Source organism: Gallus gallus, chromosome 4 (genome assembly GCF_016699485.2).
Source record: "Gallus gallus isolate bGalGal1 chromosome 4, bGalGal1.mat.broiler.GRCg7b, whole genome shotgun sequence".
NCBI classification, from domain to species: Eukaryota; Metazoa; Chordata; class Aves; order Galliformes; family Phasianidae; genus Gallus; species Gallus gallus.
Genome location: NC_052535.1, coordinates 82,282,874 through 82,296,422, shown reverse-complemented (window position 1 = coordinate 82,296,422; position 13,549 = coordinate 82,282,874). Strand labels below are relative to the sequence as shown.

Sequence of the window (13,549 nt, the reverse complement as noted above, 5' to 3'; positions counted from 1 at the left end):
TACTCTTCACCTATTTATAAAAACCTTACGGCCGCATTATCTGCCCATAAATACTATACACATTAATTCAACTGCAATCCTAAGCCTGCGTGCAGACATCCCATTCATTTTTCCTGCTGTCGCAGCACTGGAACAAACATCCCAACAACACAGAGCAGTAACATTTCCGCAGTGAAATGGCATCCCAAAGCCCTGCACTGAATCCTATGGGAAAAGAAAAGAATCCTAAGCCCCAGTGCAGTTCCATCAGGCAGGTGGACAGGCTGGTGCTGGCACCGCCGCCCCTCTGCATCAGCTCCTTTCCTTCACGGCATTTCCAAAGTGGGCAAAGTGAGAAACAATTAAGGGCAGTTTCCTCGACAGTCTGGCAGCTGTCACTGCACGCCAACAGACCTAGAAATGAAAGAGCAATCCGGCACAGGGAGGTAGAAAGTCCTGACATTTTAATTATCTGAAGAGATTACAAGATGAAAGTCTTCCTTGAGGCAAATGTATATTAGTATTGATACAGTCATTGTGCTTTTCAGTAAGAGAAATAGGAGTCTGTATTTACATAAGAAACTATAGTGTCTGAGATCTTTAAATATCATATTTATGGAAATGATTCTGAATTACAGCATTTACAAAATAAAAACAAGCTTGAATAAATATCCAGTCCGTTAAATAAGATCTTTTTTTTTTTCTCACAGAAGCAACTTTTTGTGCATATTTATTACACAACTGAATTTGTATTTTTATCCTATAAAAGAAGCATTAAATCTGTCGTTTTTTTTTTTTTCTTTCTTTCTAAAAATAAAACTGCAATAATCATTGCAATGTGAAGCCTGAGATTTAAGCCTGAATAAGTACCATTGCTTGCACCGCGCGCCCGCCCACCCCGCGCTGCTGCAGCCCTGCTGGGTGCTGACTGTCCCACTCGAGGATTCCGTTGGGGGAATTTCAGGGAAAACAACAGGAAAAACACGAGTAAGGTGAGGATAACACCTTACAGCCGGCCTTGGCTCCAAGCAGCACCGTACAGCCTGTGCGTGACACACCAGCCAGGTGAAGCTGCTTCACCCGATCCAACGTGACAGCATTGCCAAACCCTTACAGCTTTGGATGGCTAATTAACGCCTAATGTAAAACCACATAATGAACCGAACGTCCACAAGGTAAAATGAAACCAAAGCGAATCATCCCGGCCGGTTTTGCTTTGTCACTTGGGATGATGAGTTCTTGAGCATGACACTGCGAACAACTTCCCTCATCTCTTTCTAGACCTTACCGTTTTGAAGCACACCGTGTAACTGTGCGCGACAGGAAAGGGGATAAGCAAAGAGCTCTTGATCTCCCTTCCTCTGAAACCACAACACACAGAGCCTTGCTTTTAATGTGGCTAACTCAAAGCTTGTCCAGACGGCATTGAAACCTCAGTGCTCAGGGAGATCTCCCTGTAATAGTTTACACAGGATCACAGCAGGAATCTGTGTGAATCCTACTGCTTTCCTCTCCAAGTGGAAACAGGAACGAATCCCTGGTGTTCCAAACAAATGCAAACATCTTCCAATTTGTTAGCATGAGTGAAGTAGCAGTATGCAGTATTTTACATGGTCACTCTGCCAAATGTGGACAGCACGAACCTGTCCCCGGTTGACCACTGTAGGACCTTCCCAAATACAACAAGTTTGCCTTTTAAAAATCATTTTCAAGACCTGCATGGGATAAATCATTTGTCACAATACTGGATTCTGCTGCTAAGCTCTTCCAAAAGTATGCATTTCAATATTAATTCATGCATTTGGTAATCATCTCCTCTGAAGTTTGTTTCACTGAGTTGTAGGTGCTGATACAGAAATCAAAGCTCCGTCTCAGAATTCTGCTACCAGAATTTAGCACAAATGATGCTGATTATAAACAATCCCAAAGTCTCAAAATATAGAACTAGGAGTCATAGATCTTAATTTTTAGAAGACAGCTTGGAGTTATTACTCTGCTCAGTAAGTGAAAGGCAACAGAAATGTACTGCCGCAGGACCTCCAGCGTGAATCCCGTGTGATTCAAAGAAAGTTTTGCTTTTAGAAACACTGAAGATGGATTCCAAGTATTTGGCTTTAATGAATCCTGCCACAGGTACAAAATCCCTCGTGCTGGGAAAGTTAAGCCACAACGGGAGGGAGAGGGCTGATGCCCACAGCCATGCTGGAGTTAGTGAGCACGTTCTGTGTCCAAGCTCTGGGGCTGCTCTGCTGTGAGGAACTGGTTAGCCACCTGCTCTGTGCTTAGCATGACAGATAAGCAGCAACGCTTGCTCGGTTCTCTGAGCCCTATTTCTTTCCACGCAGTGCATTTGTTCTGCATATGGCATCGTAACATTAATGTTCTAAATTTATGGAAGACTGTACTGCAGCCTCAGAGCTACAGAACGCTTCATCCTTCCCTTTAGCAGCTTAGTAAAATGCAGTAAAAACTGTCTGTACAAAATTTATAACGATGGATGTCAAAGCTTATAACACCCTCACCCGGTCCCTCTTTCACATCAACTCTTGGCTTAGGTCAAACGCATCGGTCCGTGTCAGACTCCAGTGGACACAGCAGTACTTTAATACGTCAGATACCGGCTTTGTCACTATAGAAGGGAGTGACATGGAACATGTAACAGTGAGTGCAAACGCGGACAGGCTTCATCTGACCATAACGAGGTAATGGCGCAGAGTGGGAGGAGCAGCGGGAACAGAAGATCTGGAAAACAAGAGGAGATTGCACTTGAGTTCCTTGGGGAGCAGAGTGGGGAAAAGCTGACTTCACCTGCACACCACAGCCATCCCACATAGCTGAACAGTCGACAAACACAAACACCCATCGCTTGCAATTCTTGGGCAGGAGCACATGGCTCTCAGTAGGTTCCCCCATGCCTGACTGAGTTGTTACCTTGCCACAGCTCCTGCAGTGGTGCTTCCTGCGGATGACCGTGAACGGAGCCTTGCAGGCAGTGCAGTAACTGCAGACTTCATCTGGAACCCAGTCAGGAGGATCTGTCAGAAGCACAGCAACAAAAGGGGAGATAAATCAAAAGGGAATAGCACCAAACATGCGACCGCCGGGTCCTCCAGGGAGGATAAAAACAGAAAGACAGCAGCTTTCATCTATGTCTCTCCAGGCACTGGGTGAGCAGGCAGGTGGGTAAGCTGAGGAATCAGGGAGGGCTGCCCCGAGGCGGTCACCTCCAGGATGAGCAAAGCATGCTGAGGGCTGTGACCACCCCCAGCTCCTTCAGCCACTCTGGCAGGAAAGCTGGCTGCTCTTCCTACCATTAGGCAAGCAGATAATGAGCTCAGAGCCCAGTCACTCGCTGGTAAATTATCAGGACTCTTTCTGGCTGGCTGCCTTACCAGCAATGAAGCAAATACTGAAACTCACAAGTATAAGACTCACCAGAAAAAGAACTTGACCATTATCCCTAACAGCACGTCTCCATTGTTTGTTTTTCCTGTGAGCTCTATCACCTCACACAGAAGCCAAGCAGTGAAATCATTTGTTTTTGGCTAAGCAGAAAGTACTGGGCTCGCTTCTGTTGAGCTGCTTCTGCCATTGAAAGCTGATGTGACCTCTGGGAGACTAAAATCATGAGTGTAGAAATGATGGAGCCGATTGCTTAATTAGGTTAATAAAAGCCTAATCAAGGGCAAGCCAAGTTCTATCCAAAAGGAATCCATGGGCACAGTGGAACACAAACTGCTGGGCGTATTTACCCATATGGAACTTCCCTCCAAGCATTACTTACAGTATGCAGCCCGTGTGACTGCTGACTGATAAACTTGACAAGCAAAATCCCTACCTGAGGAGCACATAATCCAACAACAAACTATATGGTGCACTTAATGCAGAGATAAAGTGGACAGTATCTACAGGCAGAAGGAAGATAATTATGTGAAAGTCCAGCTCATTCCATTGTATCCATCGGCCAAATGTAACTGACCAGTCCTCCTTGGTCATACAGCAACACGTGTGAAATTAAAACTATAACTATATATAAACAACTCAGTGCAGAAAACGTTCAAAAAGCAGACAGAAAAACATCTGAGCAGAACTTCAGATTCTGAAGGATGTGGAGGACTGCACATAACAGCCTTTGCCCCATCCCTGGGGACACCAGAGCAGCTCACCAGAAAGCGTTCTGTGGGGAAGTAAGGTCACAAAATCCCTTTTAAAGCCGTGCCTTCCTATGGCAGCAGGGGGAGGTGGCACTGCCCAGCTAAATCAAAGCAGTGATGTCAGTGAAACCAAAGGACTTCCCTCTCCTCTCTGCAGCTTCCCCAGCTACTGCACACAACTCATCCATAACTCACCCCTGAAATCAGTCTGTGATGCCGACTTTGAAAACTTCCTATCACTTCCATTGGAAAAGACACAAAAAACAGGTCCTTTTTGTACAGGTTGCAGCAGGGCAGCTATGAATCGAAGCTTGTGGGGCATCCTGTCTGTAACTCCTCCTCTCCCCAGACCATGATTAGCCCAGACATTATAAGCTAAGGTAACTCTGGAGCTCATCAGCAGAAAGCAGCTTTCCTACCAATAGGAGCCGACCGTTTGGGTTTGGGGTTGTTTGCTTTGTTCTGTTGCTGCCCTTGATACGCACTGGTGAAAAAGTTGTTTTAAGCGACCTTATATGGATTCAATTATCCCCGGTGCTACATAAGAGGGAAAATCACCAAAAAGGACATATCAGAAACAGAAGTTTTTTGGTAAATAATGACCTTATGAACTCATACTAGTCACACAATCCATAGTTACACAATTACTTGACTGTCAGATGAATTCATCTGAAAACTTTGTTTTAATAATTGCATAACACAAAATACTAAAAATCACATGTCACTGGCACTCAGAGTACAGAAAGATATAACCCTCCCTACAGCAAGTTCTCCCAGACTAGAGGAATACCCTTTACTTTCAGGTTGGTCTCAGTTTGGCCAACTCACCTCTCCAGAATGAATGCACCAGCAGAACAAGCCTGAGGACACACTGTCATGGCATGGTTTGGGTTGGAAGGAGCCTTAAAGCCCACCCAGTCCCAACCAATGCCATGGGCTGGCTGCCCTCACCAGCTCAGGCTGCCCAGGGCCCAGCCAACCCAGCCTTGAGCACCTCCAGGGATGGGGCATGTACAGCTCTCTGGGCAGCCTGACACACCTGCTCCCAGACAGAGACTCAGCACTTAGAGCCATGCAACCAGCACTGTGCCCCTTTCCTTTGGGCTCCAGCGCCCTTCTAATGCCCAAATTCCTTGCACCAAAGTCAGCCACACTGCAGCATGCCCTGAATAGTAACATGTTGTTACGTAAGGGCGTTTAACATTTAAAATGCTTTCATTCACCACTCTGTGTGGGGAGAAATCAGCAGAGAAATGCCTCACCCAAATCACACACTCATGCCATGGTGAAGTAGGAACCTCTGGGGGTCGTCAGCCCTGTGCTTTTTCTTCCATACATGACTTCCATCCAATGTAAAGAAAAAATCCTTACACTGGAGAGAGGCAGAAGCTTCATTTTGAGGTTCTGCCCTTGCTCAGGAGTGAACCAGACCTTCTACACTCGCAGAAAGATGAGGCTGGGAAAGACCACACAAGCCCCAGTGGTAACAGGACCCGCATCCCTAGGCCCTGTCTCAAGCTTTATCTCACTCAACCTTGGGAGCAGCCTTCTGACTTACATACATGAAGGACTGAGTCATCAGGCTTTTTATAGAACAGGTTTCGGAAATATTCTCAGAAGAGAAGCCTCATGAGGGCATGAAGCTTCAGTGTGAGTAGCTTAAAGCTCTGGCATTATCCTGCAGACAGGCCGGGAGTAGGGCAGCAGCACTGCACCCAAAGGCTTTTCCCATTACAGTCCTTCCCTGGGTTCTGCTGCTCTGCATGCAGCAGCAGATGGAAGCATCCAGTCTCGGAAGCCCTGCCTGCCTGTGCTTCGGGGACTTGCAAGCAGGCATGGAGGAAAGGTTCGCTTGTGGGCTAATTGGCCCTCTGCTTTATCAGGCAATAAGAGCTAAGAAATCTGTTGGGAAACAGCTAAAGACCGCGGCAGAAACATCAAAGAGGAGGAGGAAGGGAGGGAAGGGATTAACGAGGCAGAGTAGAGAAATGAATTTGAGAAGAAAACATGAAAAACATGTACAGGAAAAAGGCAGAGAGAAGAAGTGAAACGAGTATTTTAATGACGAAGAGTAAGTTTAGAGAAAGGAAAAAGACAACTCAAGATGAAATGAAATGGTGTGAAAACTAAGAAAAGACATTTAAAGAAAAAGAGAAACAGCATTTCCAACTCCAACCTATTCACAAGTCTTTCATTATGACAGCCAGTAAAGTGAGAAACTTTATAGTCTTTTGTTTCATTTTACACTGCAGCTTTTAGAATTCACCTTTACATGTCTCTGCAACCTCAGTAGCTAAAAAAGTTCATTCTATGCTACAGAAGTTAAAATCTCACATAAATCCAAAGTGGTGGAACTTTAAGAAGAAAAACACAATCAGGACAAAATTCAGACACCAGAAACAAAAAGCACATGTGAATTTATTTTGCTTAAATGCCTGCTACTAAACTGCTGCAGCCCTATGTAACCTGACCAAAAGAAGGGTAACATCTGTGCCTCGAGGCAGGCTAAGAGAGTCTGCACCTGGATCCATCAGCAGCGCTGACTGAAGCAGCATCATGATGCACTGCAGTGTAAGCCTCAGTGAGAGCTCAGTGCATTTGGCAGCAGCAACCCTGGAGACTGAAAGATCAGAATTAAGAACTGAACCTTACTCTCTACGAGCGTATGCTGTCCAAATCCAAGTGCTGACACTGTAGAGCCACAGCTTGGAAGTGACACTGAGCTCTTACAGAAAGCACACGTGCACTGTGGCACTGAGACACGAGAGACTGGGTCAGGTGGGGAGGTGGGGAGAAAATACTCCCAGAGCTGCTGGAGCCTGCAAATTGCCTTCATCTAGCAAATCTGTAGACTGAAAGAAAACAAACACATTAGGAAGCAAGCACACCCGGACTCCCTGCTGAGCCCTAAGCTCACCGCAGTGCCTGACAGCTCAGAGGATCCCTCATCTTCTGTTTTTACCAAACATCCCTCATGCAGAACACCAACTGGAAGTTCCTCCCGGATCGATGCATAATAGACTTCAGAGCACATCATGCATAACCCTGAGTACATGTTTACCAGCCATCCTTAGGGGGCTGTCCCTGCAGCCTGTGGAAGTTGCACCTCTGCAGCCATCAGTGTGCATTATCCTCGCAGCTGCAAGAAAGGTCAGGTTGCCTTGCTGCAGTTCTCTGATGAATGCAGGAATTGTGGACCGTGGTAAATTCAGTTGTAAGTACAGAAAGCAGAGAATTTGGGTGACATGACTTTGCCTCTCACTTCAGCTAGCACAGTGAAACGAACCTTTTTGTCCCTTATGACATTCAATTTTCCACATGTCATTCTGGGTAGACTCCAACTTTTATGTAAGATTCCTTGGAGGCAATTGTAGCACAGTAATCTTTTCCCTTGCTCAGTAGATTCAGTGTTGATTACAGCTGGCTTGAAATTTTTCAATTAAAATAATTTTCTGCTTCAAGAATATTATTTGTTGAAAATTGGGGCAGGGGGAGGTGAAGAAGAAAACAGAGGTACGGGCTGATTAGCTTCAAGGGCAGCTTTGTCAAACGGCTTCCTTAGGATGGGACCTCTGCACAAAGCCGTGGAGCTGGGCTCACAGCTTGGCACTTTGTCCCTATGGAGCTCTGATAGAATGCAATCCTGACCACAGCATGCTGAATCTGCTCTGGACTGGTGTGTGATCAGCAACTCATTCCGTGGGCTAACTAACCATTACTAGGAGCCCTTTGCAACAGCTACCAACAACCACAACAGCCATCTTCTGGGTTTCTCCCCATGTTCTGTTCTCCCTTTGCCCCCCTCCCCTCTTTTTTCTTTTTTTTTTCTTCTTTTAATCTAGTCTTCTCTTCAGAACAGAGAATAAAACATATTCTGAAGCCTAAAGATTGTGATTTAAAAATTACATATTATAATAACACACATTTAGAGCAAGTATTTCTCTAATGACACTCCTGACATAGGTTCTAAAAACTAGAATCAAGTTGACACTGTAGATCCACGCACCACATGCCAGCAGAACACTGAAACGTGTATTTGAGGGTAAAGAGAATTCAAACCTAATCGAAATCTCAATTATGTCACCGTGGAGACAAATGAGCTGGTGCCATACGGTAGTTATGGGGTGTTATCTCCTCTGCAGTGAAGTCTCAAGTTCCACACTGTGCTGACAGAGGGAGATCGTATTCGAAAAGATAAGAGATCACGGGCAAGTTTCTACAACAGAAGTCACACTGAATTACTGCAATGCTACCTCAAAACTCTGCAATTGGAAATCTCGTAACGTTGCATGCATAGCTGTGTGTGCTCAGCTGACTGTAAAACAGTGCCTCATCCTGGAAAACTTTATGCTGAATTCTTCTCTTGCGCGATGGGAGCAGAGCTGCTGAAAAAGGAAAGAGTGAGAAGCCGTATGGACAGAACTTGTTTGGCCAATGAACAGTACCATGGACAGGTTTTCTTGACTCTGACTTCATATGGCAACATGAACAAGAGCTCGAGCTTCGGGACCATAAATTACTGAACTGTGCTAGTGCTGCTGGTTGGAGAGCAGCAAGGAGCCGTGAGTAGACAGAAGTGGGTGGGCTGGAAAGTTATGGGATGGGAAGGGATCGAGGAGTAAGACTGTGCTGCTGCGCAGCAAACAGATGCTAACACCATTTAGCACAAGCAGTTATTTGTACTGGCAGGCACAGCACATGGATTGTGGCTGGACTTACAAGCAGGTGGCACAGTGAGCAGGGCAGTTCTGTATCAACAGGAGAAGAACAGAAAGTGGAAACGGATGTATGGCTGCAGAGAGCAGTGGGATGCTACAGTAAGTGCGTTCCTGGAGAACACACAGCTTTGTAATGCTTTCTGCTTTTCCCTGAGAAAACCTTTTGATTTCTGAATGCCTCATGCTTGCTGCTAGAACAGGAACACAGCCCGCTTTGTCAGCTTGCCTGTAACTTCATGACATTGACACATTAAAACTCACCTTTCCTCAGGGAAAGCAGGGACTTAAGTTTCATCACATTCACATACTGATAAATAAAGGAATACACACAAATCCTTATCAAAACGAAGAGAAGTTCCTGTGTATACATAGGAAACTGCTGGCAAATACAAAGTAAATGTTGTGTTGGGACTGGAATCAAGATCCCAGACATACAAACTGCATAAAGATATCCCATCTCTGTGTTTCAGATTAAGTCTCTGGGAGCAACATAGCCCTGACCTAGTTGGGATATGCCTAAAGTAGGTTAACTGAAAAGTAATTTTCTTCTATTTTCAAATACAAATGTTTGCCTTAATCCCTATATGCCTCATGTTGCCCGCTCCCAGTCCCAAATGCCTTGGTCAGTTTATTATCTGACGGACTGGACCCACACCAAAGCTTGGGAACTTCCCAATAACCTTCTCCCTGTGCTGGATGTGAGGTCACCACTGGCACAGGGATAAAGGCAGTAACAAAAAGGCCGCAGGACACAAAGCCCTTCTGTTATCACTTCAGAGCAAGCACCTTGGCATCCTTTCTACTAGCAAGGAACCCGACCTGCTTGTTTCTGAGCAGCTGCCACCACCATTTGCTCTGTGTACAGCAGACTTTGTACCCACTGGCCACCTTCTCCATCATAAGATCAGGGCATATTTTATTACATTAAACACTCATTTATGGAATACTGCATGAATTCATCTTATATGCTAGGAAGATATATTGCATTCTCTCTCTTTAAAAAATAGAGTGCTTTTTACAACTATAAATTATAATAAATATGCTTTCTCAAACATACAACAAAAGCAAAACCAAATAAAACCTAGAGCATTAGGAAAGCAAAGATGAGTATATACACCACAGGCTCATCTGGACTTTTGAAAACAAAAATGCTTTTGTTCTGGGATGTCAATTAATCTGTAGTATATTGTATTTCAGCCTTCAGGAGGTCACAGGATCCAATTCTTACACTCTTGCCAATGTCAGTTGGCTCATAATAAGCATTCATATTTGTTTTATGACCCAGACCAGCTGGTGGGTTTTATATAGAGTAAGAATGAGAAATCTGACAAAAACAACTGACTCATTTTTATAATCTAAGTAGAGGCTGGAACCTTCAGGAAAGTCTTAACACTTCATTTTTTTGTTTGGGTTGCTAGGCTTGGTTGTTGTTTATATTAATTAACATTGTTTGAATACAATCTTAAGCATTTGGTATTTGTGGTAAGAGAGTTTTATTTGATAGTTGGAAAGAGCTCTCCTGGCAGGTATCTTGCTGGACTTTCTCAGTTTGACCCATGCTTCTATTCTGCCATGATGGTAGAAGGAAGGAGCTTACCTACGTGCTCATCTGCTTTAAATTGCTTCACTTTCTGCTGAAATCATTAAGATTTTAAGTGTAGAAATGATGTAAAAAATGGATATAATTAATTTTGATGCAATGATGTCAATAGATTGGTGAAACGATCACAGACTTGCACTGAACCCATTTACATGTCAACTGGAGTGTATTCCTGTTGGTGGCCCACAGCCCAGCTTTAGCCTGAAGGATGCAGTCAACAGGCTTGCTGCAACAAATAAGGAACACTGTTAATGCAGCAAGGGTTGTTCAAACCACCAGATAACTTCACATGTATCCAAACATCACCCAGCACAATGTCAGGGACTATTGCTTCCACAGTGACCTGCAACAGCTATATAGGTGGGGAGGTGTTACAAGGTGGGGAGGAAAGCAGGTATCTGCTGAGGTTAAAATACTGCTGCAATTATCCATCTCAAGCAGGATGCCTTAGAGACAGCAAAGATTGTATTCCATTAGCTATCACTTAGTATCTCAGTGATAGGTAGTAGATACAAGTCTGCAGAGCTTTGCCAGCAATGACACCTTGTGATCTGTGCCTGAAAGGACAGAAGTCTGTAATGTACTGTAAAGGGGATAAGATGGATGTTTCTAACAGTTTTCACAAATGCAAGAAAACGATCCACTTCAGATGTCCCTTTTTGTAGATCTTGGTTTGTTCTGGTTTGGAAGTCAGAGCTCATCTCCATGCTCCCCTGCACCCTCTATCACTTTGTAACACCCCCCAGTATAAGAAGGATCTGGTCATACTGGAAATAGCCCAGTGGAGGGTCACTAAGACGATGAAGGGACTGAAGCACCTCCCCTTATGAGAAGAGGCTGAGAGAGCTGGGGCTGCTCAGCCTGGAGAAGAGGAGGCCCAGGAGGAATCTTGCCAATGTCCATGAATACCTCAAGGGTGGCTGCAAAAAAGACCAAGCCAGGCTCTTGTCAGTTGTGCCCCATGCCAGGAAAGGAGGCAATAGGCAGAAGGTGAAACACAGGAGGTTCCACCAAAACATCAGGAAACATTATGTGAGTGATGGAGCTCTAGCACAGGGACTCAAAGACATTATAAGTTCTCTTCCTTGGGGTTCTCCAAAAGCAGCCTGGATGTGGGCCTGGGCACCCTGCTTGGGGAGGCCCTCCTGGAGCAGGGGTGGGACCAGAGGGGCCCTGAGGTCGCTGTCAAACTCAATCATTCTGTGATTCCGTAATTGTGATACGCGCCTCCTTCTGACAAAGTTCTGCCCATTAGCCCATCTGAAAGCTAAAGCACAAAGCTGACTGGAGAAGTTAGTTTACACAGAGTAGCTGTACTGGTTTGTACAAGCAGCTATTTACAGCAAGAGCACTTACACACCAGCCAAGTAAGGCTCCCAGAGAATGCTGCAAGGACATGGATTCGGACTCACCCAAGCCTTCCTGGTGAATGAGGACAGGTATTGAAAGTAGAGTAACTGCAAGAGTATGGACCCCACTCAAGGAAGGTGCCAACATGGCAAAACATGGTGCCAAGACTGCCAAGCTGATTCTGGGGTCCAAATTTACTTATTCGAAAGGGACTCGCATTATTCCACAAGGCTCTGCTTCTGTCCTACAGACATACATGAAACACATGCTATTTCCAAACAAAGCTGCTGGCAGTGATCTGTTCTGCTGTAGTTATTTCCATGTGCTACTGAAACTACAGGGTGGGTTTTACCACTCTCATAGGGCAGGGACACACCTGATTTACATTGCCTGGGTGCTGCAGGGGCTATTGGAGCTCCTGGTACATAACTGGGATTACTGGGATCACCAAAGACTCCCCCTTACCACACTCCAAGACAGCCAGTCATAGCATCACCTAAGCATCAAGACTGATGTTCTCTGTTCCAATAAACAGCATCTCAGTTCAGAAGCTGTGCTTCTCCATACACAAAACCTTATCGTGATAAGCTAAAAGCTTTAAAAGCTAAATAACATGCCATGGAAACGAAGTGAATTTGCTTTGAGGAAATACACATCCACTGTGAGAAGGTTATTCAGCACCCTGCAGTTCAGGAAAACTTGCTTTCAGTTCTGGAAGTCAAATCCACTGACAGCATCAGGCATCGATTCAAAACAAAAGAAAATGAACCGAAATGGTAGGGAGTGAATCATCTCTTGAGTTCTTTTCCACTTCAGCCTGTATATGGCAGATATTTTGCTTAAAGATTTGTTCTTCACTGTGCCTTCTGTCACATTCTCAATTATGGCACAATAGAAAAATCAATTAAAATTATTCTGAATAGTTCTTTACTTTATCTGCCCCCAAATCATCTTCCTCCAGAAGAGATAATTTTTCCACAGTACATTTTACATAAATTAGCCCTGCTGCTCTAAATAAATAGATTAGATTTGAAATCCTTTAGCCTGTAGCTTGAGAAGAAGGGTTAGCAAGCTACCCATGAGCTTTATATAAGCACAAAACAACTTATAAATACACAGCATTTCTTTCAAATCTAATCTTTAAGGTTGGTTTTTTTTCCTGTGATCTCTGATCTTTATTACAAAAGACAGGAACTAACATTTCTTGACTGCTGGTCATCCCCTTCTGCACACAAGCTGAGATGTACACTGCTTATCACTCACATCATCCTCGATTCAAAAACTGACTGGAAGAACAAAGATGTACGTGGGCAAATGGACAACAACAGAACAAAGCACAGCAAAGTTACTGCACACCTCAACTTCAGGGAAGTTTAAATACAGCTTCACAGTTTCTGGTTGTCTGGTGTTTCTCACCTGACCACAGACAACACCTCTCCAATAACAGAGCTCCTGGAGTGATGAACTCACCATTCAGCCCTGACGATCAAAGGCTTTCTTGTTTGCTCCATCTCATCCACCTATTTATTTTCTCTTATTTTTTGACTGCAAGTGCTTTGATTTCTTTCAGTCCATTTTTACACAATGTTTGCTTTGCCAAGGCTGCAGTCCGTAACTGATTCCTAAGCACTCCTGCAGCTCAGATTCAAAACACAAACTTCAAACTTCTGAGCACTCAGAATGCTTGAATCCTGACTCAAACTTTCAGAGTTGTTATGCACTTCCCTTCACTCTTAACCTTACAATCA

The 13,549-nt window shown here is 44.5% G+C and overlaps 1 protein-coding gene across 5 annotated transcripts in view; it reads right to left on the bottom strand.

The window, feature by feature from the left end:
* Window positions 1-426: 426 nt before the first annotated feature.
* ZFYVE28 (zinc finger FYVE-type containing 28) overlaps window positions 427-13,549 on the bottom strand; it is a 142,915-nt gene continuing 129,792 nt past the window's right edge. For all 5 annotated transcript variants that reach the window (XM_004936224.5, XM_040699328.2, XM_015286015.4 and 2 more), the window contains 2 exons: window positions 2,911-3,014; window positions 427-2,721 (listed from right to left, as the gene is read on the bottom strand). In XM_004936224.5, coding sequence (XP_004936281.1) covers window positions 2,590-2,721; window positions 2,911-3,014 — 236 coding nt within the window. In that variant the 3' untranslated portion in view covers window positions 427-2,589. The remainder of the gene's footprint in view (window positions 2,722-2,910; window positions 3,015-13,549) is intronic.